Raw genomic sequence first — 25,039 nt, 5'->3', positions numbered from 1 at the left:
ATGTGATCTGTATAAAGAAATGCCATGAATAAAAAAATCTTAAGTGGAGTTATTCAGTGATCAATCTGTCACAGTTGAAGTGGCAGCTTTTAACATCTTTTATTATGTTAATGAGGATAAGAATGGTGTCAAACACTTACCACAGATCCAGCGACACCTGGTAGACCACGCTCACCTCTGGAGCCTGGGAGACCCAGAAAACCAGGAGCGCCAAGAAGACCTTGTGGCCCTGGGGTTCCAGGAGGTCCCTAAACAGCAATAAAAATAGTGGGCATTACTGGAAGGCCCTATAGGATAATACAGGTTGGTCTGAGATTCTGAGAATGGGTTTATCCTTAGTGTAGAAAAAGGCTGTGCACCTGCAAAGTCACTGCAGTCATGTCTGACTCTTTGTGGCCCCAGGGAGTGTAGCCCACCAGGCTCCTCTATCCATGGGATTCTCCAGGCAAGAATACTGGAGTGGGCTGCCATGCTCTCCTCCAGGGGATCTTCCCAACCCAGAGACTGAACCCATGTCTTTTAAGTCTCCTGCATATTGGCAGGCAGGTTCTTTACCCCTTGTGCCACCTGGGAAACCCAGAAAAAAGGCTAGTGACCTCCTATTAGTAGGACATATCTTTGGCTATCTTTTCTCCAGTGATGACAATTAGTTTCCATTTTGGCATGTATATTTCTTTGTACCTGGTTTCTCCTTGTGACCAGTGGAATGGCATTTAAAAACACGAGGTTTGGATTAACGAAGTCATCACAGAGTGAGGGAATAGAGTCATAGAATTTACGCTGGGAAGCAGAAATTTTTGACCTTGGCCTCTAACTAAACCAGGTCTAGTAAAATCACTTTTCAGAGGTGGCAATAATACTGCACACTGCGTGTTTTAAAAAACTGATAGCTTACTGAGATTGATTAATTTACAGTAGGATGACCACAGCGATAGAAGTTTGCTCTAAATCCAGTACCAGTAAGGTACCCTCAACAGCTTAAAAGGCTCTATTGATAAAACAGCGGGTTCACTCACTTATTGTTACCTCCACCCAGTGCCTTCTGAGTATCTACTGAAGCCCTGACACCTCAATATCTGTTGGATAGATTTCCTGGCTCAACTGAGTTCTACTTGAGAACCTGCAATACTCATCAGCCAATATATATGCTGCATGAAGATTTGTATATGGGACTTATTTTAATTCAACACAAGGTATTAAGAAAGAAGAGTCTGAAATCACTTACAGCAGTACCAGGCTCTCCAGAGGGACCCTTCTCACCAACAAAGCCAGGAGGGCCAGCAGCACCTGGCTCTCCAGTTCGACCAACTGGACCTTGGTCTCCACGAGGCCCACGGAGCCCTTCTTTACCAGCAGGACCAGGGGGGCCAGGGGGGCCAGAGATACCCTGTGAGCAAATGTATGAGGTCACTTACTTTCTGTTAATCATCATGGAGCAGGGAGAGAGCAGCTGAGGTTTTAATATTAAAATGTCAACAATTTGAAGCCACAAAATAATATCCTGGCCATTTTGGAGAAATGTTTAGACCTTTAAACAATCTTTCTTATAGAAAGAAGCAATTTTCATCTTCCTTCCTGAGGCTGTAATAAACTGAACAACTGAGGCAGAGGGTATGGCAAATGTCTGTGAGGAAAAGCAATGCTGTGGCCACAGTTGCCAGCATATTGGAATCAGAGCTATGCTGAGTTATAGTAGTCAGTTGCAAATGAATGGGACTGTGGGTTTTGGCTACTTGTTTCTTTTCGAAGAAAGCCAGTACGGGCATTTTGTTCATAATTGAGGAATCACATATGCTCCCAACTAGGTTTAATTAAATGCCTACAGGGAATGAAGATTTTCCTGTTATGAACCTGTGAAAGGGTTCCAAGAAATCAACATCTCTGCTATTTTTTTTTTCCCCTGAAACCTTAACCGGAAGACTTAATCCTTGGTAATTAATTAAATTCTCTTGAGTCCTGACAGGAGAGTCTGAATCAAAATTAAATTAGAGGCCAAACCACCTTGAAATTCAGGAACAATTATACTTTAACAATGGAGGCAGAATGTTGGCCATAAAGGGTAATTAGATATAGAAATAACTGATAAGTGACTAAAACTGTCTTGATTTTTAAACAGAGACCATGCCCCTAAAAGGGGCAAGGGGACTTGTGTTCATATGAATAAAAGCCTCTTAAACTGATATTAGAAAATATAACTTCTGATGATTTTGCCTTAATGATTCAGAACAACTGATTTCAGATGAGGAAAGTCATAGCAAAATACTAGTAGCATGTTTCTCCGTAGAGAGTTTCTTAACAGTTTCCTACTAGAGGCTAGGGGTTTTGGCTAGAGTAAATAAATGAAGACACGCTTGGGAAGTGATTTACTCACAGCGGGTCCAGGGGGACCAGTCCGTCCAGCAGCACCAGGGAAACCAGTAGCCCCCTAAAAGCCAAGCACATTAAAATTCCACAGTCAGCACCAACTCCGGTAATCTGGGTAAGAAGGAAAATCCTCAATACATGTAACCAAGGGTGGATCAAAGAGCAGGGAGTGACAGCCCTGGAGAGGGTATTATTTTAACCAGGACCCTGAAGACCCTCCATCTCCGCACATCTTCCTGACCAGCATGGCCCAGATTGCAGTGCACGTGTTTTGCATTAAGGCTCTGATAGTTCTTTCTGAAATGCTATCAGATTATATGATGGTTATAAAGGCAAGACACTATCCTATATACATCAATGTGTATATATTAGTAACTCTTAACCACCTGGCTGGGTGCTAAGGGAATGGACATGGAGTAAGTCATTTTGTTTTCAGAGGAAGGTACAGTAAAAGACCAAGGGTATTAACTGCTGTCCAATGAGAGGAGGAAGGAGTCAGTGGAGTTCATTCCTAGGGAGCTCTGGGTCTCTAGGGAGTCAGTGTAACCCAGGGAAGGGACTTGGTCAGGCAGAAGAGGGGTGTATCAATAGAAGGATAAAAGGTACCAAAGAAATATTTTACCCGTTTCACAATGAAACTACCTGGGTTTAACCTTGTTATTACTACCTCAGGTGAAGTGGTAAGAATATACAGTACGCTGAGTTCCAGCTGGAATTTAAATTAACATTCCAGGAACATGACCCTTAATTTCAGTATCAGAATTTCTCTAAACAAAGTTAGCTTGAGCCTCAAGACTCCCCTTATTAGAGTCCAAATTACCCAAAATTTCCAAACTCTCTAGTTGTCCCTAATAGCTTCTGAAGGAAGAAAAACGATACAAATCCAGGGTAAGTACTCACAGGGGGCCCTCCATCACCACGACTTCCAGCAGGACCAGGTGGGCCATTTGGACCCTACATGGAAACAAAGAAAGATGGGGTCATATCACAAAACAACCTTTTTCACTCTTTTCTTCAAATGGATTATTTCCATGTCTAGTAGAAGTAAATCTAGAGATTATCTTTGTTACATAAAAGTCCCACTTCAATGTTACCACCTTTAGGGGGTTATCCAACAAATGAGATAAAACAATATTTATGATACTTTTATAATATGTAAAGTGGGTACACATGTGTTAGCTCAGTGTAGTCTTCTATCTGATATGTTCCGTGATGTAAGCACTTGATTGATACATGTTGTTACAAAATTTCATGGGTAACTGCCCAGGCTGTGTTGACCACTTGTGGGTTCAACTTACAGACGGACCAGCAGCTCCAACGGGGCCTGTGGGACCAACAGGACCATTTTCACCCTTGGGTCCTTTGGTTCCTCTCTCCCCTTTAGCACCAGGTTGACCAGCAGCACCCTGTTGGACAGAGAGAGTTACAGTTCAGGTGTTCCAATGCACTCTGCTTGTTCACTTGGGGTGTTTCCGGATTAACTTTCATCGCGTGATACTCACAGCAGGACCAGCAAATCCGTTGGGGCCAGCGGGACCAACCTCACCACGTTCACCCTAGGTGGGAGAAGGGATTGCAAAATGTCTTAGCAAATCTCAGATTCATCGGTGTCTAATAAAAGTTATGAGTGTCCAAAGTGATCCAGGTTTCTACTTACAGGGCTACCACGAGGACCAGCAGGGCCAGCAGGGCCGGCGGGACCAGCTTCACCCTACAAGGGGACCAAAAATGAGTGCCTCAGTGCACCTCCCGCAGATGCTCAAAGAGGTAGGCAGGAAAGGAAACAGAGGTAGCCAGTGGGTTCTCGTCAGAGTTCACAGTTGCATCCAAAAAGGTGACTAATGCACGTCTCAGAGATAGAAATGAAATGGACTCTTACTCTGCCTAATGTTGTATTCATTTTGGAGGTTGAAGGGGTATTGGTCATAACACGTGTAGAAATATTATAAATCAGTGTCCGCAATACCAGAAGGAGGATGTTTTAATTTTGAGATGGACACGAGGCTGATCTACTTGCGGCAATTTGCACAATATAATAAATAATGTCTATTTTAAGTGGATTGTTCGATGTGAAATGGGAACACATGTATTGTATTTTTTTTTTTTTTTTTTACAATTGAAGGCTTCAGCAAAGCTCAGTACATTAGGATATTGTTAATGGGCATCCCCAAAAGACTTTCAAACAAATGATAGGGATTAAAGTATAGCTCAGATACCAGGCACATGTATAGAAAGGAAGAGAACTTTAACCAAGGAGCATTTGTTCTCTGCTGCCCCATACTAACAGGTGTGTTTTTGAATAGATGGGCTTTATACAAAGGCATAAAAATGAATTTTTAGGGCCCTTTGGGGCCAGGGCAGCAGGGAATCTTCGATATTACTATCAGTCAGAGAGTTGCAAGTCAGTGAAAATGCATGCTTACCCGGTCCCCATTGGCTCCAGCAGGGCCAGGAGCGCCAACAGCACCGGGAGCACCCTAGACCCCAAAAGAGAAATCTTGTCAATAACACCCCGTACCGTCAGAAGGAACACTTACCCTCTCCCCTTGCTGTGCTTATTCAGTACTGGAACACTTTCACTGGACACTTGGGACAGACCTCAAGAAAGCCTTTGATGCACTTCAGTTCTAATTATCAAGGCCGCAGAAGCCACTCCAAGGAGTAGAGTTACTGCAGCGGTGAAGGTCATGGAAATGTCTAGGTTATGGTCAGATTAGGAACTGCAGAGATCTGAACTCTCTGCTCTTTTAAAATTCCCTGGAGGGTAGCCAATGACTAGCCTTGTTAAGAAGAGTTAGGACTATGTGATTCAGAGACAGGACTATGATGAATGTGTCCCAGCACTGAGAGAGAGGGGAGAAGAACCAAAGGGGCTTATGGCCCAGAAAAGCCATGATGCCAGTATTCCAGAGTAGGATTATTATACCTTCATGGGACTCTCATTGGCACCTCCACGCCATTAACAGTTAATCTTGGGGCTGCTCTTAAATGATAATTTCTTAGGGTATATAGAACCTTGTTAGAGGATATGGCTTCTTAAAATGTAAGAATTACTGCTTTTTTTTTCCTAAAGCCCTATGATAGTTTAAACAATAATGTTCTGTTAAAGCCAGAGATTTTGGGGTGGTAGTTTGTACTTGGTACAGTTAAAACTAAGGAAGGGAGACAATTCATAATTTTCATAATTTTCAAGGGAGTAAGTCCTCTTCTGAATTTTTCTTTTGGAACATGTAAAATGATGTGATTGGAATACCCTTTTACTAACCTTGACTCCCTCTTTTGTCAGTTCCATTTTGGAAAGCTTCTCAACTCAAATGGAGTGAAATGTTTCAAAAAAAACAAACCAATGTAAGTACAAACAGAATTCTACTCACACGAGCACCATCTCTGCCAGGGCTACCAACGTCACCTCTGAGACCAGTTTCACCCTAAAAGTATAAAGCAAAAGCAACTTTTTATTTCCTAACCAAACTTTTGAATCAAAACTGGTTTTTTTTTTTTTCCTACAGAAGAGGCTATAATACCTTTATTCCTTTAAGATCTTTAGTCATGTTTTGATTTCCTACCATATTCTAAAAAATCGAATGGCAATACTCATCTGATAGAAATATGGAAGGAAAAAAATAACAACAACAAAAATTCAAGTCCCTTTCCAGATTAGTGTTAACTATTCTTTACTAATTTCCATGCACCCTCCTGAAGCATAATCAAGTGAGGTACAAACTCCTGTGGACAGAATTATAAGGCAACATCACAATGGGCTTCAGCGGCCGATCCCTCTTATGGCTTAAGTAGTGCAGCAGCACGGTTGACAGCTGTTCAATATAGCTTCTTCCCATTAATTAGGGCAGGCGGAGGCATTATTGTTAGTGGCATTAAAATGAGCCTCATGTATTACTCAACACCATCTGTTTGCGTGAAATTCCATGGTAGCAAGGAATTTTGCCAGATTGGTGAGTTTAGAAACACGTAGGTGCTAGGCGGCAGAGGGAAATGTATACAGATAAGATATCAAAATGCTACCAGACCACCTGCCAAGAACTGTTTAAAAAAAAAAAAAGGTTAACCTTGTGCAGCCTTGTTTGCTAGAGTTCATCAACAGTATGTGTTAAGGCCCAATGCGGAGACAGTACCTTTTCTCCCTTGCCTCCAGGAATGCCGGCCGCACCCCTCTCTCCTGGGAGTCCGCTAGGACCAGATGGACCAGCAGTGCCTGGAGCACCAACCACACCGGGTTCGCCCTTGAATCAAACACATGCGAAATCAATTATTTCTGTGGTGAAAAGAAGAAAGGGGAGAGAGGAACTCTTGAAGGTTCCAATTGATACATTTAATGGAGAGCATTCTCTCCTGCTTAGAGAGACACAAAGGAGGCCTACCGAAGGAAAGAGGGGGGCTCTAAGTGAGGGAGACGCTGTTAATGACCGGGGACTAAAGAGAAGGGGGGGGTGGGACTGGGGGCCGCCAAGTTTTCTATAACCTGCTCTTAAAGGAAGGCAGGCCTGCAGGAGAAGACAGGACGACAATGGGAAGCAGAAAGTGAAGAATGTGTCCCACAAACATGTTTCAAGGTGAAGTCTCTTAGCCTAGACAGGAAATGTGGAAAGAGACCTCATCAACCAGGGAGATGTTTACATTTTAATCTCCTTAAGAGTGGGGACTATAGCTTCCATTTTTCTATAACGCCTTACAATTCCATGTACTTAAAACCTGTTGACTGGCTTCCGAGATAAAACCTTTTGAAAGTACTTTCTCAGAGAACCAATATTTCCATTCTTCCTTCCTCTCGCCCTCTTACCTTATTGTTATGTTTTCCAATATCCTTCCATATACCAAAATAGCTTTTTATAGTGACTCTTTACCCCTTAAAGGTAAGAATCAGAAGCAGTATAAATTGCCTTCTCTTTACTGCAGTTGAAGTAATCTGTTTTTCAGAAATGTATAATTCCATCTATTTTAAGATCTAAATCACAGGTTCTATTTTGAAACGCAAGTTTTCAGGCTTAGGTTTTGGAGATGAAAGTACTGTCCAGTTAGTTTTTATCATCATAAATTCTCTTATTAAAATTTAGTTACTTTTTGAAATTTTACTCTAGGATGTTGGGAAAGTAAAATTTCATTCTCCAAAAATTGTGTCCAGATATATATGGTGTTTCTAGATTAAGACAAAAGTATGAATAATGTAATGAAAAAAGAGTAAAAACCCGTACTAATTCATTTATGTGTGTAGAACACTGGGGTTTTGCTTCCTTTGGAATAATTTGGGTCTACTAGAATCAGACTGTTATTTACTGTGGTGGAAATCATTACCGTACTGAAAGTAAATTTTAAAAATCTGAGAAATAATTCATTTACTATTATAAAGGATTTTACTTATTCTAGAGCATACTGGGCCAAACCAGCAATATAGAATATCACATTTTACCTTGTTCCCATCAGGCCCTGGGGGTCCAGAAGGACCTCGGCTTCCAATAGGCCCAGTAGGCCCAGCAGCACCGCTTTCACCTGGGGGCCCACGCTCGCCCTGTGGGAAGGAATCAGAAGTGTTGTGCTGTTCATCATTTTCCGAGATATCATGTTATACATCAGAGTTCATGCTTGTTTAGCTTCTGAATCCCAGCTCTCCATTTACAAGCAAATTACAATTACTTTCCCATAATTTCTCTACTAGTAAAACAAAAGGATGGGATGAGATAATCTCTAAGGTTTTATTCAGTTCTAGTGGTCTATGGCTACAAAGTCAAAATCTGTTGCCTCTCGGGTGTAATGTTCAACTTTTAGAATTCATTTCCTCTTTTTGTTTTTTTTCTGTGATATTAATAGATCCATAGGTAAAAACAGATGCCAGTTATACACAGTATTCAAAGGGAAACATTGTATCATTTTCAGTGAAAAGCAATACCAGGTGTAAATAAGGTTATATATCTTCATATCTATGTTCTCTTTTTACAATTGCACACAATAGGGGTGTAACAGGTATAAATATGTATATATGTGTGTGTGTATACATATATATATAAAACAAAATATATATATATATGAAATGTGTATATTTGTATATATGTCTCTTTATTCTTCTACCTATCTAAACACGTCCCAATTTGCATGTAAATATCACTGCAACATAGCATTCTATGGTTCAGAATATTTAACATGTAAGTCCACACTGCAACTGTTTCAAAGACCCTTGTTACAATTTGGTTCTATGGTCCTAAAGAAGTGAAGTTGCTCAGTCCTGTGTGACTCTTTGCAGTCCCATGGACAGTAACTTAGCGGGATCCTCTGTTCATGGAATTTTCCAGGCAAGAGGACTGGAGTGGCTTGCCATTTCATTCTCCAGGGGATCTTCCCAGTGGTCTCATATCACTACATTTGTGTGGGCATCCCAGCTCTATGGTAACTAGCTACATAACAGGATACTATAGGGGCCAACTAATCTTTCCAGTTAGTCTAATGACCACAGACAAATTATATAAATTTATTTAATTTTTTAAACAAGAGTAGGCTCATGATTTCAGATTTTAGGCTTTGAGTATCAACGGGCATTGGAAAAACTGACTTTAAATCTTAATAGGATATTACTTTTCCTTAGCTCAGGTCAAGTCACTGTCATATAAACATATCTCACATGTATGTATAAGTCACTGGATATAAAACATATATTAGTTCACTTATTTTTTTATACCTTGTGGATTTTTAATAAGAAATATGAGCAATTAGATACAAAAGTCTATTATCAATTTAGAAATCAATTTGACTACAGAAGAGTATCAGAAATTTGTTGTTACAAGGTCATCAGTAGTTTTTAGAAGAAAGCACAATATTTGTTTTAAAAATATTGTCAGGAGTTTATGAAAGTAATACTTACTCTTGCACCAGCAGGGCCAGGGAGACCAAATTCACCAGGGATACCCTAGGCAAAACATGGGAATAAATAAAGTATGACATTTACGTATTTTCTCTAGATCCACTTACGTTTACGATGTTTAGAAAATTTTTGAAAGAGTAAAATAAAGCCAAGTGGGCTCTACCTCCATGAGTGTGTAAGTACACAGGCTATTAGGAACAAGAAAACTTTCTTGGTATATGGAAAGATAAAAAAAAGTGAGAATTCCACTGATATGAAAGATAGATCTCCCCTAGAACCTGGTAGCAGAAAATTTTAGTTTCTCATTATTTAGTGTATTGCTTTTTTAAAGGTGACAGAAGACTCTTCTCCTTTGATAATATAATAAATAATGATGATGAACAGTATCAGACATTGCCTATTTTTAGTTATATAACAGACTGCTCTCTTAATAGAAACAATCATATTCTGCCCATTACCTAGCTAATTGTATACCCAAGTGTATCTCCTTTATTACTGACCAGCTGTCTCCTTAATGTGCCCCACTGTTGACAAAGGAGAACAGGCCACAGAATGTAACTGAATTGAAGCACATTCATCACAATTATAGATAAAATGACTCAGAGCTCATGCCCTGATTGTGAATAGCGGTGTCATGTCTGAATGCCAAGAAAAACATTAAAAGCAATTTTTCAGGGCCTAGTTTGATGGAAAATCAGCGCATTCACTTCTTTTCTGTGGAGAGGGAAATAATCTGTATTTTAACGTTACCAAGAGCAATACCAAAAAGTAAGGCTATTAAATGGAATGTTCATGATATATTTCACTTCCATAATATGATGTTTCATTCAATCCTTAAAACAAAGTAATTTGAATGAAAATGAGTAACTTGGCTCATTCTCTCCAACAGTACCAAAACACGTGGAATACTATCATTAACGCATGAAATATGAAGTTTCCTTTTGTACATCATAATTGCACTGCAGTAGGATATTAAACAGAGAAAAAGTCCCAAGTTTAGGTAAATTTATGATCACTTGTTTTACTCACCCTTTCTCCTGGTTTGCCAGCTTCACCAGCTGTGCCTGCAGGGCCAGGCAGACCCTAGATGAAAAAAATACAAACCTCCATCTTTATGACTATATTTGGGGGGTTTTCTAATAATTGGTTTTGGGGGCAACTATCTAATATCAGTATGATCACTAACCACTGTGTGTTATGAAGGGCTTATAGAAAAGTTTGCCTTGAAAAATATGTACCCTTCTTTGCTTCAGTTCTTTTTAAAAACTTTTAATTGGAGAATATTTGCTTTACAATGCTGTGTTGGTTCCTGCCAATATTGTAAATCAGCCATAAGTATACATAAGTCTTCTCCCCCTTGAGCCACCCTGCCTCTCCCACCCCAATCCCACCCCTCTAGGTCATGACAGAGCACCAGGCTGGGGGCCCCTTGTGTTACACAGCAGCTTCTCACTTGCTATCTATTTGCTTCAGTTCTGAAATCATGTTCTGTGTGGTGGTGGCGGGGGGGGAGTGGTATAGTGATTTACAACTGGACAGTCTGACCAAAGTAATCATACGGACCCCGAGTCTGTGTGTTTTAGCTGACTTACCTGGAAGCCTGGAGGACCAGCAGGACCTTGTTCACCCTTTCCACCTTGGACACCCTGAAAGTGATAGGAAAGATTACATAGAGGCATATGCCACCCTTGCTTTCTAGCTACATAACTTTCAGACTGGAGGAAAAACAGAAATGGCCATATTTGTGGGATTAGATTCATTTTAGGGCAGAATAGGACAAGAGTGGGAGAATACTTACCTGTAGTCCAGGGGGTCCCTGAGCACCATTGTTGCCATCAGGACCTGGAGCACCCTAAAATGTTTAGCAGAAGGGCTCAGTGTTAGTCACTCCTGAGTCAGACAATATAAGGTTCCCTAAAGCATGTGTGACTTCCTCAAAACAAAGCTTGACATTTTAGCATGAAATAAATATATTGTGGGTCCCCAGCCAAAGCCCAAATACTGCCTTCTGACTTTTTGATATGGCTTATGGGAAATCCATGGATGAAGGGCAACTTATGAAGGCCAGAGAATTCTACTAGCATATTCATAGCTTTTAAATCACAAAATGAATTAAATAAAAGCCAAAAGCACCCATAAATATTTCTGACTTAGTATACATTCTAATTTGTTCTATAGCTCACTGCCTTCTAAGTGTGGTTAAAGAGAAAAGACATTTTTTGATTGTATAAAGAACCTTGGGGGTACCATCGTAGAAAGAAAGTGATGGAATGATATGCAATGGCCTCAAAGATGTGTTGTTGTTGTTCAGGCGTGTCCGACTCTTCGTGACCCCACGGACTGCAGCATGCTAGGCCTCCCTGTCCTTTACTATCTCCTGGAGCTTGCTCAAACCCATGTCCATTGAGTCGGTGACGCCATCCAACCATCTCATCCTCTGTTCCCCCCTTCTCCTCCTGCCCTCAATCTGTCCCACCATCAGGGTCTTTTCCAAGGAGCGTATCCTACATGAATAAATACCACGTGGATAGAGCCACACAGAAATGAGCACCTACCCGAGGGCCAGCAAGACCAGCATGACCTTTTTCACCAGCTTTGCCAGGATCACCCTACAATAAACATTTTAAAAACATACATTTAATGTCAAATTAACCATGACAATTCTGAAATATGAATGTCTTATTTTTTTTAAGCTTCCTCATCCTTGAGTTCTGTTATCTGAGGCATGACCCATTGTTGTGCAGCTCTAGATTACAATAAGGTCCACCTGTAAGCAGCTCAGGATGTGAGCTTTCACAATGACATACTGGAGGCCAACTTTTAATGTGGTAACTGGTAAACTGCAGTTTTCTTGTGTTGAAAGGAACCCCTTGAGGTAGAGGGGACTGATGCCAGAGAGAAATGAGAGTTTTGATGAATTGTGATGTAAAAAAGTGCTGAGGGAGAGGAGGTGGTGGTGATTCTTACAGTGGGGCCTTTGGGTCCAGGGAATCCGATGTTGCCAGGCTCTCCTCTTGCTCCAGCTGGGCCAATGGGTCCAGGTCTGCCATCAATACCAGGGAGACCCTGAAACCAGAGTTTATTTCATGTTCACTCAGCATCTACAGGCTCTCACAACCTCAAGCTTGCGATTCTGCCATGGGATGAAACAGAATCATCTTCTGAATGCATAGAACTTCTTCTAGAAGATGTCAGTAAGTTACGAATCCATTTTCCTTTTCTGAATAGGATGTCACACACGCACCCAAGTCAATCTCATCTGTACACAATTCCCCCCTTCTCTCTTTTCCAAACCTTATCACCCTCTTCAATTTTCCCTGCCCTGTTTTTCTTCTTCCTTTTGCTCCTGTGCTCATTTGGACTCTGTAATTACAATCTATTACTCTGCATTCCCAGATTTATGTGTGGCTGATACTTATTTTCAGTATAAACGTCTTCATGTGTAAATAAGCTACAGAATAGACTTGATAAGGGTGCAATAAGTGTCCTTGAAAATATAAGTGATACTTACCGCAGGACCTTCTTTACCAGCTGGGCCAATATTTCCAGGGGAACCTGGGAAACCCTGTAAAACAAATGAGGATGCTTTCCTATTGGCACTTTCAACATGTACTCAAGGTTCCAATGAATTGAAATGTCACAAAAGCACTTTCCTCCCAATTTTTGTTTGTTGCCTTAGGGCAAAAATTAGGGATATTAGCCCTAGCCAGGAGGTATGAAAAAGCCCTGAAAACTTTCTTCATTCTATTTTTAATGCCTTTCCTTTTATTGAATTTTAGTGCAACCAACCCATTTAAAGATATCTCAAGAAACTGTTGAGCAATACTGATGGGCAAAACATATATGTTTTTCTATCTTGTAATAGAAAAACAAATACTTTTAGTAAGCAGTTTTCAAAGTGGATTTTTTTTATTGCTATGTTTGGTGTCTCTATTACTTATTTATGGTACAATTACAGTTGATACCCATCCATAAGAGATAATGGAGGCAAAAAATTACTCTATTGCTATGGATTAGAGTGTCTACAGCTCTAAAGGTCATTTCTCCATGGCTAGTGTGATGCTGAATACATTATAGCACTTTGTGATTGCTAGAAAAATGACTCACTTATGAATCTAATAAACTGATAATGTATAGTCCTAATACATTTTGTGAACACCTTATATAAAACTCACAAATTGAGATAAAAGATTCATGCTGATAGGAGAACCAACCTAATTTGGATATATTAAAATAAATCTATTCTTCCAAAAACCTCACAGCCATTGTATCAAGTAATAAATAGGACATTTATGAGCCAACTAAATTCATCAAAATATCTACTGGGCTTTGATAAAGTTAAATTAAAAAGAGAACTGTCAGCAAGTTTACTAACAAATTAACTTTTGATTTTTTTTTAATTGTTGTCTTCAAATATTAATCATCCCTTTAAAAAAGGAAACAGTGCCAGGTGTGACTTTCTCAGAATCAGTCTGAAACTTACTCGGGGTCCCATGAGGCCAGGCTCTCCAGGGCGACCAGAATCTCCATTGGGGCCTCGCACACCAGCAGGACCAGTTGCACCACGGCTACCAGCAGGGCCCTATTTAAAAGAAGAGGGAGGGGAGCTTGTTAAAGCCAATGTCATAGCCACCACCAGAAGCCTCAAGTTCCTTTCCAGGATATGAATAATGGACACCCTACCATGACACCAGCTCTGCCGTCAGCTCCAGGCAGACCACGGGAGCCTGGATTTCCCTGGAACAAAGCACATAAAACACAGAAGAAAATCAGGGGAAATTCTTCCATCAGGTAGAGTAGAATGTATTAAAACATGGCACACATGCAAGATATCTTGATGCCCTTCAGCAGGGGATACAATAACAAACCAAGCCAAAAAACTTCCTCCAAACCCCGAAGGAATGTGTGGGAGAAGCATTCTGCAAAGTAGGTCAACTCTGTTTCCAGACCAATTTTATAACATATCAAATTGAGAGGCAGTGATTTAAGACAGCAGATGGAAAGCAGATGCCTCCTTCATCTAGAAAATGCACTTGGTAATTCTAACCAATTCCCAATGAAGGAGTGCCTCTGGCGTGTCTGGGTGTCAAGAGCGTTTGGACCTACCCTCAGCCCAGGAGGTCCTGGGGGGCCAGCGGGTCCGATTTCTCCAGTGGAGCCTCTCTTTCCTTCTTCACCACTGGGGCCAGGAGGACCTGGCTGTCCAACAGCGCCCTATTTAATGAAAAAAAAAAAAAAAAAAGAAACGCAGGAAAATAAAATTTGTCTTTACATCCAGCTAGAGAAAAGCAATAACTTTAAAAAAGTAGAAGTATTACTTTTTGGATTGAAACAGTAGTAATTCCATAAAATTGTGACTACAGAACTACTCACAGGCTCTCCCTTGTTGCCGCTCTCTCCTTTCGAACCAGCTGGGCCGGGCTCACCCTAGGGTCCAATACAAAACAGTGGTCAAATGACAGACAGCTGTCACAATCCTCTCTGGGAGACAAACATCAGGGACTGTTCATGAGTCAAGGTAACACGAGCTTTAGTTCTCTGTGAAATTCGCTCAGTTCACATGTAAACGACCTACAGGGGAACAGTCTTGACTTGAAAGGATGAGACTGGTACAGCAGAGATGTGCTTCCCTGACCTCTGGGTGATGGTCCAGGAGAACAGGAGGGGTGTGTGTGTGTGTGTGTGTGTGTGTGAGAGAGAGAGAGGGGGGACACACAGTGTGTGTGTGTGTGGGGGGGGAAGACAGTATACATACAGGTGCCTGAACTTATAGAAAAAATCCAAATTAAAAATGCTGGAGAGAAAGAGAATGATTAGATGGTAAGTGTAAGTCTAGACGGGGATGAAATGATGGTAGGGACGGCATTTGAGAATGAGGGGAGCATCAGCCACGGCCACTTACAACAAGTCCTCTGGCGCCAGTAGCTCCGGCAGCACCAACAGGGCCAGGAATACCCCGGGGTCCAGGGAGGCCGGGAGCCCCAGCAACACCGGGAAGGCCCTGGGGAAGAAAGGCAGCAAGGTCCATCACCAGACAATGAGAGACAGCGCCCATTAAACACATTTAAAGCCACAGCGGCATATTTTAGCCATATACTCACAGCAGCACCCTTAGCACCAGGAAGCCCATTGGCTCCGGGGTTGCCCTGTAAGGGAAAGGAAGGGAGAAGGATACGGTTCATAGGAGTATTTCTGTTCTTCTATGATCCTGCCTTCACTCCTTTCATTTCCTTCCTCCTGCTTGGTTAGATTAACGACAATGGCTACTTACAGGAGGTCCAACAGGGCCAGAAAGGCCTGGAAGACCCACTTCACCACGGGGACCCGCGGGACCAGCAGGGCCAGGGTTACCAACAGGTCCAAGTTCACCCTAAAAGCAGGAATAGACACCGAGGCATTAGCGAAAAATGAGACAGCATATCTCTGGTTTTAGGTCACCAAGTTTTATGACATTTCTTCAGAACTGCAATACTTTCCCTTATGAGGTCTGGTACCACAGATAATTCCAAGAACAGAGGAGCCTGGCAGGCTATAGTCCACGGGGTTGTAAAGAGCTGGACACAACTGAGTGACTGAGCACGCACCCCAGTTGCGGGTCTGCATTTCTATATTTCTGGTCTGATTTGACCATCTTGGCTACCACTGTTATCTACATCTACATCTGTCTCTCTTGGTAGAGACTCTGGATCTCAACTACTCAGTTCCAGCTCGTCCTCGTACACCAGGGGAGCCCCGTGGAGTCAGTTTCCATGCTACCATCTTTATCTATGCCCACCGTGCTCAGGGTGCAGAGAGAGAATCTATTTCAGGTTTAGAGAGAGAAAACCAGCTGTTCTATACCCAGTTTGAAGGAAGGACCAATTAAGCTGCTGTTCTGTAACTGGCTACTTGCAAACATAGTCCCTTTCTTTCACATCACAATAAAAAGTGTTCAAGTAATGACAGTGGTCACCGGCATTCTTACCTTGGGGCCAGGAGCACCTGGGAAGCCTGGAGGGCCGGCAGACCCAATGGGACCCTGAAATCACAGGAGAAGGTGGTGAGAAGTTTCCTCCCAGTAAATTCACAAAACAGTAACAGGAGACTGAAGCGGCTTAGAGTGGTGTGGTCACCGTTGATGTTGGCCAGAGAAAACTGACAGCTAGTTTGTTATCAATGGTATATTATCAGAGGGAAGCCATTCTAGGAATCCCAAGTGAGGTAGATTTTATTTTACATATCAATTTCAAGCCTCGAGGATAGTAGTTCTTATAAACAGACCCTTCAGAGAATATTTGGCAAGGTGTCTAAATGGCGTTATTTCACAAGGAATTAATAAAGAATACAGCTCCATCCCACACTCCCAATCCTTCCAAATTCTTCAGTGTCACAACTTACAGCAGGGCCCACAGGACCCACACTTCCATCACTTCCACGGGCACCCTATGAAGAAAAGAGGAAAAAAAAGTCAAGTGCAAAGTTAAATGGCAGATATTAGAAGCTTATAAAAAAGAACCAAACTGGAAGCACTCACAGCTGGGCCAGGGGCACCAACACGTCCTCTCTCACCAGGAAGACCGCGGGCTCCCTAGAAGCAGAAATATTTCCAATGAAATCCAGAATTGCTAATTCAAGGAAAAGTCATAGGCATCATTTGCTTTTTTCCAATTTCTAACATATGCAAGAATCCACTGGAAACAAATAGGTCTTGTTCTAATTCCAACTAAAAGGTAATGGATTTCAATTAACTAGGCAGAAGGCTATTAGAAAAATATCAAAGACTACAATGCCAAGGGGAATGGTAATTAGCAAAAACATTAAAGAAGTTCCAGCTTGCAAAGAGTGTACACATTTTTTATTTACAGTAAAGTAATCAATACTTACCGTTTGACCTGGAGTTCCATTTTCACCAGGGGCACCAGGTTCACCCTACATGGAAAAGGAGGATTGAGTTTTCATTCATTTTATATATTTATATATATATATTACTTTTTTCTGATTGGGTAATTTTTACACTATCATTTCAGTTTCAGCCATTCATGTATTCAGGTAACATTTCTTATATAGACTGTTTCTCAATTATGCCGACCACGTAAATTTTAAAAATGTATACAATATGGGTTTTTATTGAGATAATATAATATACCACAGTATTAGGGAGATGTGGTCACATGTTATTTACCCTTTCCCCAGTTTTCCCCTTCGATTTTGGATATCATTTAGACGAGGCTTATGTATTAGGAATGATAACATAAAAAGAGACAATAGGGTAAATTGCTTGCAACATATTTACCCTCTTTAAAGTTATTTTGAACACAGTATTTTTACTTTTATAAAATATGCATGAAAATTCGAAGTTTCCTAATATTTTACAGAGCTGTATTATTTCCAAGCTACCTTCTTGTGAAAACCACGGTGGTGGTGGTGGTGGTGGTAATCTAATACTATGGCATGTGAAAAGGAACTTTCCTTCAAGATAATCTAATTTAGATATAGAAGAAACCTGGTCGGTGAGACCATTTAAGATGCTTCATTTCTAGGATTTTTATCTGAAGTGTATTCTTTATGAGTGAGCCCTAGAGTGGGAGTCAGGAATTCTAGCCTGTGCCCTCCTACTGGATGTGTGACTTTGGGCAAGTCACTCATTCTCTTTAGGCCTCAGTTTCCTGCATCTGCGAAAGGAGAGCGCCTCCAAGGCTCCTTGCAGCCCTAGCATTTGATGGTGCTGTGATTAGTAGTCTGAGCTATTATCTTAGGCTCCAGGGAGGGGAAGTTTGACCTTATCCATTTGTGTGGCAGCTGCAAAGTTAGAACATAGTCTCCATATTCATGTTCATTTCTGGTCCCACTAGTATTCGTTACTCATTAATTTGTAATTACGTTGGTATTCACTTTAATATCACATTATCTCCTTAATAGAAGAGAGAACATTTTATAGTTGAAAACGCTGTCAGAGAAGAGCCGGGCCAAGAGATAACACACTTCTGAGACTTTAATTACCTAATTAAAATTTTTTTGAGTGTGCACAGATAAATCACAGGAAAGAGGCTGAAAAGTGTATTGTGACATGAATGTACCTATCTAATTAGTGCATGGCAGAGGGGAATTTGCAGTTTAAACTAACACAGTGTTCTAGTATCTGATTATATGTTTATTTACTTTTATTGTGGCTGCAGAGAACAACTGAAATTACAGGAGGAAAGGAAATGGAGGAAGACACTATTGACATTATTTTTATCTTAATCATTTAATAGGTATTAAATTAAATGAATATTATTCACAATTGGCCTTTTGTTATAGAATCCCATAGTCCTGACCATTGAGGGATTTAAAGTATTGAGGGAATCAGATATTCTTAAGAATATGAGTAGCCTTCAGTAAAACATATTTTTTGATGGAGATAGGAAATGGCATCGTTTTAAAAACAGAACTTCTGATTTCGTATTTACCTTCACACCTGGGGCACCAGGCTGTCCCTTCAATCCATCCAGACCGTTGTGACCCTGAAAGGCAAATCCTCATTATTAACATGCTATTCCATCACAGTGATCGGTCAACTCAAACATCTTTTGTCTGTGCAGTTACTGTCTCTCTAAGAACCTTGTGACTGCTTCAGGAGAGTATGAAGTCCCAGTGCCCCAGCCCCCGACAAACTCCCTCTGTCGCCCTAGGTAAGTCACTAAGCCTCCCTCACTTGAAAGAGAAGCATCAAGAACTAGATGCTCTCTCACGTACTTCCCATCATTAATAATTTTATGATCTTCAGACGGCTTTAAATGCCTCTTAAGTTCCACCCATCTTATGTAGTTTTCTCTGTAGGATCCTCATTTCTTGGAAGCTATGAACAGACTTAAAAAAAAAAAAAAGAGCTACATTCCACTTTACTTTCTGGCCACTTTACTCTTTAACTCTCTCTCCACTTGGGCAGATTCCAGGAATTTGGAACCAATATGTGTTATCCAGAAGTTTAAAGGTACCTGAGGGGTTTACTAAAAGTAATCAACATTTTCTCTTTTGTGGGTAAAGAAGGTGCTCACCCTAATGCCCTTGAAGCCAGGGAGTCCAGGAGTTCCAGGAAAGCCACGAGCACCCTAAAAAGAAACACAGACGACAGATGACATTTTTATCCTAAATAAAAAGATCCTGATTTCTTCCCTCCAAAGTGTTTCTTCTCATTGAAGTCCAAGCTTGGAATCAAAGACTAGCATATGTGTAAGCACAGAGAGGTGACTAAGATGCTATAATTTGAGTAACTAATCCTATGATACTCTTAGAACCCACAATTTAGTTGTTTACAGTAGGCTTGCTGTCATTAATGTTTCATTATTAGCATTAATAAAAACTATGCATTCTCAACTATTTAACTTAACTATTCTTTTATTTGTTGGATGCCCCCAGTGAGTGTCATAAGTACGACATCTACATTGCCACTTAGCCTGATTCTAGTTTTAGCAATTATTTGATACATGAGATACCTCTGATGTTTGGACTAAATGCTGTTATAAAAAAAAAAAAAATCTTACCTGTGGTCCAACAACTCCTCTCTCACCAGGTCGTCCAGGTTTTCCAGGGTGACCCTAAAACATCAAAGCATCATAGGGTAAACCTTTTCTTAGTAAACAATCAGCTCAAAGTGGGGATATCTTGGTTTTTACAGTAGGGGGAAAAATGCATTATATAAAAATATGGATCCAGATACGTATCTAATTAACAATGATATTTCCTTAAATACAAGAAAATTAATCATTATTTCATTAAAACATTATTTTCCATATGGGTAGAATTACATCAGGCATATTCAGCTTTTGGCAGAATCCTTCATTTGGATCTAGAAATTCAATTTGAGGCAGGAGAATTTAAATGGTACACTTGGAAATGCTTAAGAGTAAATACTTACATCCTCACCAGCCTTGCCAGGAGGGCCAGGTGGGCCACGAGCACCAGCAGGACCCTAGGAAAACAGAAGACCCCTCATTTTGTTAATGCTATATTAATAAATCTTTTGAAAAAAATACTTATCACACAGGGGGAAAAGTACTCACAGTCTGACCAGGTTCACCAGGCTCACCAGGAGGTCCCTGGAAACCTTGTGGGCCCTACAAGAAACACAGTAAGTCACATTCCAAGCCTTTATTTAATTCTCTGTCTTCTTTACATAAGAGACAGTACAGGCTCCCGGTACTTACAGGGGCTCCAGAGGCGCCAGGAGGGCCGCGAGGTCCCATCAACCCCTGTGAAGAGGACAGACACAGTCAGCACTGGCAAGTCATCCTGGCTTTGGGGTGGGTTAGACAGGACCACCTCGGCAGTGCCACAGTCTGTGATGCACTAATGAACAGAATTGTCCTGGTTTCATTTCTCAAGTTTTTGTCCCTCCCGAGGAAGCATTTACTGATCCAAGTTTCTTCACTGTTTCTCTGCCTTTGCTTTCACCTTTTCTCCTAACCCAGAACATAACTTGGTTAGATGGCCTGGCCACCGGTTCCTTAAATTCGTGTGCAATTGGGCATACTGAGGTTCTTCTAATGAAATGAAGTGACTCAGTCTTTGCTTGGTACAGACTCTACAACTACCGTGCACTCAGCCAGTGAAGCATTTCCACCTGGATTTCCTTAATCATAAGTCATCTCCTCATATCATACCTAACTAAGAAACTGGTGTTTTTCTTGCCACAAGGGGCATAAGTTGCAAAAGATTGAAAGTCTTTCTTAATGATTAGAGGGAGGTTATAATCTTTTGTTTAATAATCTTATGTTATAATCTTATGGCTCCATTAAAGGCTATTAGTGGCTGCTGAAAATGTCAAACCAAAGTGGATGTAGTAAGGGGTGAAGGAAAAATAAAATACTATTGAAAGTCCTACTGGAAGAATCTATTGTATGTTACTATTATTGAAAATATGGCCCAAATGGCAGCAGACTGTTCTCCCCTTGGTTCTTCATTCTGTAGCACACAGAATCAGACCAAGTGTTGCTGGTTCGGGAGCTGCATACACCCGTGAGCCCCCTTTGCAAGGCCCATGCAATTTCTTCTCTAGGGGCCATGCCTCTAACGCTGAAAATACTGTACAAACAGGCCTCAGGTAATTTGTCTATGGGGACTCTGCAGTCAAGTCTGCCCCACTATATTAATGCCCAGAGTGAAACAATACAGATTTTATTAAAAGCACATCATTTTAATTATAAGAATTATGGTGTTTTTTTTTTTGGTTTTAGAAATTGCTTCCACGTTAAAAGAAAAACTGTCACTATTCAATCAAAATAATATTTTCAGGGGTACATTAAAAAATAATTTTCCTTGACGCCATGAATTTTTTTATTATATTTATTCATTTTTTCCGTGTATTTGCAACAATTTCATTTACATAAAAGGTAGTTTATTTTGTGGAGGCTGTTGGGTAGAGGATGATTACTCATTAATTCAGAGAAGAACCCTTTGGGGTTTTATAGTTACTGATTTTCCAACATGGAAATTTATTTTAATGCTTTATTGCTGCCTATCTTGCCTGTTTGTGAAACAAATATCTGTTGATTACATATGTCTGTGAATGCCTGTCAATGTGCAAGCTTAAATTATATTTCACTGATATTTAAAAGTAAAACATGACACTTTCTGCCCACCAGAAAGATGTTCCGAAGTCAGGGAAACCTAAAATCCATATTAACTTTCCAGACTTATGTAGGTGTTTTGTTTTTTTTTAAATTAATGAGTTACTTTTTTTTTTAGCTTCTTCTTAAGATATGGGTACTGCTTTTAATGCCCAGCATTAGCTGAAATGGCTAGTTTCAAATATCCAATATAAACAAAGCCAAGAGAAAATCTCTACTTCCTCATTTCAGCTATGAATGCTTTAAATTACCAGCAAAATCAGGAAATTGGAAATCATCAATTAAAGGCATATTACTTCTCAAGTGAGAGTTTTAATTTACAGAAAATATTGTCTTGCCCTTACAGTGTATTAGCTTATTGCGGACCATTAGCTACAGCAGAACATCTTTTGAAGACAGAGCATTGCATACATTGTCCAGGTAAAATTTATATTTTAAGGACTATCTTAACTTTGGGCAGATAAATACTTTTGTTTGCAAATAATTAATTAAAAAATCACTAAATTATGTGTGGATATGTACTAAACTGCAGCGTTTAATCAACTTAATGTTTTTACTTGTAGCAATTTTCCCCTTTATTTTATACACATGAGTATATATTTTGCATTTTCTTATCAGTTTTTTTTCCCTAACAAAACTCACTAATGCTTGTGAGAAGGTTTACTTGTAAAAGACAGACTTTTATCACCACAGTCATATTCTCTCCTATACTGATTTATAATTAATCAGACTTTAAAAGGAATTTTTTAATCAAAAATGGATAAAAAGAAACATTTCCTATGTTACTAATTCCTTGAGAGATGGTGAGAATCTGCCACAGTCACTGTTTGTGTCCCAAAGGCATAATAGAGTTTGGGTCTCATCGAAGATAGCTGGTAAATACTTGCTGAACGAAGTAATGTTTTATTCAAGTACTAGATACATAAGCCATGATGTTGAATATCAGACATCTTGCCTGACGTTCTGTCGTTAACCACATGTATGTCCTTGGGAAAGACCTTAAACTCTCTAAATAGAAAATGAGCTTCCTCGGTGACTCAGATGGTAAAGAATCTACTTTCAATGCGGCAGACCCGGGTTATATCCCTTGATTGGAAAGATCCCCTGGAGAAGGGAATGGCAACCCACTCCAGTAATTGTGTCTGGAGAATTCCATGGACAGAGGAGCCTGATGGACCCTAGTCCATTCGGTCACAAAGAGTCAGACACCCCTGAGTGACTAATGCACACACACACAGAAGATGAATGGGCTAGACTAGACCTTGCTGATCTAAACTAGAACTTGCTGATCCTTTCCAGCAAGTTCATAGAACTTAATAGTTCTGGGTCTCTATTGGTTGCTTAGAATTCTATGCAATATTAAAGGGCATAAAAAAGTTAATTAGAGTGATCACTCTTCTAAATTAAATTGGTTTGCTTAAATTATGGTTACTATGTCCACAGATTATTTCTTGGAAATAAATATCTGATCTATTATAAGGAGGCATGTTTGTAGAGAAAATGGAACCCCCTTACCTAAGCTTAGATTTTTATAGATTTGTATACAAAAATAGCTACTGCTTTTATCTGATCTGAGTACTATTAACCTAGGTAGCTAAATAAATGGCTATGTGAACTTTAAAAATAAAGTAAATTCCCTATTTAGTACTTTTTTGGCTGAGATAAAAACTGGAGATAAACATACCATTGGTCCAGGGCCACCTCCTTTTCCATCAAACTGAGCAGCAAAGTTCTAGATGGGAGAAAAAGAAAAAACATATATATAAAATAATTATTGGCCATATAGTTCATTTTTCTCATTCTATTTTTAAAGATTTTTCTGTTGATGTTTAAAAGGGAGCAGTATTTTTTACATCATTCTCAATTTAGACTTCCCTACTGAGCTAAATTCCTAAAAAAATTCAAGAATTTAAAATTTAGGGCCATCCCTAGTTTGAAATAGGGAGCTTCCCTACATTATTTTGAAACTTTTCTTGCCCTGTTAACCCTCTCACTTCAGTCTCTACCTGTACACTGAGGAAGAGAGCTTTCTAAACTTTAAAAGTCAGTGGGAGCCCCTGATAAATTAAGCAGAAACCAAGAGAACAACTTTGCATTCCCACCTGTTGCCCTGTTCCTCCGGAACTACACAAAACGACTAAGGGATCTTTTTCTTGCTGTAGTTTCAAAAAGAGTATAAAGAGTATTCAAGTTTAGAGGAAAGTTAAATTAAAATGCCCCTTGGAAGATTAAACTTTTAAAAAATAATTCACAGTAATAGCTTTACTGTTAAAGATCTCTCTTATAGTGGTAGATCTATTAAAGAAGGTGCTTTTTAATGCACTCAGTAGATAAGCAATCATAATAAGATCTTTGGGGGAGAAAGGTCTTCTTTTACTGGCATATAGTTGGGTATTAGAATCAGGCTTCTGATTCATAGTGCTAACCAATTAAGCAAATATGTTTTCCTTCCTGCAGTGAGGCCATTTGGCGCTCATACCATTGTTAAAGCATAAAGCTAAAAGAAGATATTAATGAAAAAGGGAAATGTACTTTTCTCAAATTAGTTTCAAACAAATTAAACCCAAAATGGCTTTGAATGTTGGTTCTGCAGACTTCAAGCCAAGGAGAATAAAAAGAGTAGGATGTTTGTGAAACTGCTTAAGATCAGGGATTTCATTTATAATTCAATCTAATCAAACTTTTTAATAATGCAACACCTCTTATTTGTGCCCCATTGATAAAAGATATTAAATTCCCAAGTTAAATAATGGTCGCAAGGGCTGCAGCTACCTTCAGTGAACACAAAGACCTGTCCTGTAATTGACAAGGGTGCAGAAAGAGACCTGCCAAAGCAGACTCTTGAATGAAGAAACCAAAGAGACCAAATGAAATAAAATGCTATGCTAATATCCAAATAGCAGACTCTCCCCCAGAACCACTAAAAATAAATTCCCCAATGAGTCTTCTTCTAATACAGGTATAAGAAACTGAAGTTAACGATACTTAAAGACATCTTACCCCGCCAAGACCAGGGGGGCCAGGAGGGCCAGGGGGACCAGGAGGGCCTGGGATGCCGTCATCACCATCTCTGCCTGGTGGGCCTGGTGGACCCTGTGATGGAAAAAGTGAACTACATTAGGGCTAGACAAACTCCATGGAGACCTGTACTTCAAAAAGGAGCCCTCAGAATCCATGTGACAAGATCGGAAGTTGGTCAGAAGGTACACGTGGTGTGGAC

At 40.1% G+C, this 25,039-nt stretch overlaps 1 protein-coding gene and 1 long non-coding RNA gene across 3 annotated transcripts in view; one reads left to right on the top strand and one right to left on the bottom strand.

Moving 5' to 3' along the window:
* COL1A2 (collagen type I alpha 2 chain) overlaps positions 1 to 25,039 on the bottom strand; it is a 37,196-nt gene that overhangs the window by 6,868 nt on the left and 5,289 nt on the right. For both annotated transcript variants that reach the window (XM_069587426.1, XM_069587427.1), the window contains exons 3-39: positions 24,820 to 24,912; positions 23,504 to 23,551; positions 20,398 to 20,442; positions 20,254 to 20,307; positions 20,109 to 20,162; positions 19,735 to 19,788; positions 19,249 to 19,302; positions 18,661 to 18,714; positions 17,096 to 17,140; positions 16,746 to 16,799; positions 16,610 to 16,654; positions 16,197 to 16,250; positions 15,504 to 15,602; positions 15,334 to 15,378; positions 15,135 to 15,233; positions 14,606 to 14,659; positions 14,339 to 14,446; positions 13,916 to 13,969; positions 13,716 to 13,814; positions 12,744 to 12,797; positions 12,200 to 12,298; positions 11,788 to 11,841; positions 11,031 to 11,084; positions 10,825 to 10,878; positions 10,262 to 10,315; positions 9,233 to 9,277; positions 7,790 to 7,888; positions 6,498 to 6,605; positions 5,739 to 5,792; positions 4,788 to 4,841; positions 4,022 to 4,075; positions 3,867 to 3,920; positions 3,663 to 3,770; positions 3,265 to 3,318; positions 2,372 to 2,425; positions 1,226 to 1,387; positions 141 to 248 (exon numbers count right to left, since the gene is read on the bottom strand). In XM_069587426.1, coding sequence (XP_069443527.1) covers positions 141 to 248; positions 1,226 to 1,387; positions 2,372 to 2,425; positions 3,265 to 3,318; positions 3,663 to 3,770; positions 3,867 to 3,920; positions 4,022 to 4,075; positions 4,788 to 4,841; positions 5,739 to 5,792; positions 6,498 to 6,605; positions 7,790 to 7,888; positions 9,233 to 9,277; positions 10,262 to 10,315; positions 10,825 to 10,878; positions 11,031 to 11,084; positions 11,788 to 11,841; positions 12,200 to 12,298; positions 12,744 to 12,797; positions 13,716 to 13,814; positions 13,916 to 13,969; positions 14,339 to 14,446; positions 14,606 to 14,659; positions 15,135 to 15,233; positions 15,334 to 15,378; positions 15,504 to 15,602; positions 16,197 to 16,250; positions 16,610 to 16,654; positions 16,746 to 16,799; positions 17,096 to 17,140; positions 18,661 to 18,714; positions 19,249 to 19,302; positions 19,735 to 19,788; positions 20,109 to 20,162; positions 20,254 to 20,307; positions 20,398 to 20,442; positions 23,504 to 23,506 — 2,397 coding nt within the window. In that variant the 5' untranslated portion in view covers positions 23,507 to 23,551; positions 24,820 to 24,912. The remainder of the gene's footprint in view (positions 1 to 140; positions 249 to 1,225; positions 1,388 to 2,371; positions 2,426 to 3,264; positions 3,319 to 3,662; positions 3,771 to 3,866; positions 3,921 to 4,021; positions 4,076 to 4,787; positions 4,842 to 5,738; positions 5,793 to 6,497; positions 6,606 to 7,789; positions 7,889 to 9,232; positions 9,278 to 10,261; positions 10,316 to 10,824; positions 10,879 to 11,030; positions 11,085 to 11,787; positions 11,842 to 12,199; positions 12,299 to 12,743; positions 12,798 to 13,715; positions 13,815 to 13,915; positions 13,970 to 14,338; positions 14,447 to 14,605; positions 14,660 to 15,134; positions 15,234 to 15,333; positions 15,379 to 15,503; positions 15,603 to 16,196; positions 16,251 to 16,609; positions 16,655 to 16,745; positions 16,800 to 17,095; positions 17,141 to 18,660; positions 18,715 to 19,248; positions 19,303 to 19,734; positions 19,789 to 20,108; positions 20,163 to 20,253; positions 20,308 to 20,397; positions 20,443 to 23,503; positions 23,552 to 24,819; positions 24,913 to 25,039) is intronic.
* Positions 4,024 to 25,039, top strand: part of LOC138439140 (uncharacterized) — a 299,286-nt gene continuing 278,270 nt past the window's right edge. The window contains exon 1 of the long non-coding RNA XR_011256586.1: positions 4,024 to 4,131. This is a non-coding gene — a long non-coding RNA (uncharacterized lncRNA). The remainder of the gene's footprint in view (positions 4,132 to 25,039) is intronic.

The sequence above is a fragment of the Ovis canadensis genome, chromosome 4 (assembly GCF_042477335.2).
Source record: "Ovis canadensis isolate MfBH-ARS-UI-01 breed Bighorn chromosome 4, ARS-UI_OviCan_v2, whole genome shotgun sequence".
NCBI lineage: Eukaryota > Metazoa > Chordata > Mammalia > Artiodactyla > Bovidae > Ovis > Ovis canadensis.
The sequence above is the reverse complement of the archived record's forward strand: the minus strand, read 5'-3'. Positions and strand labels throughout refer to the sequence as shown.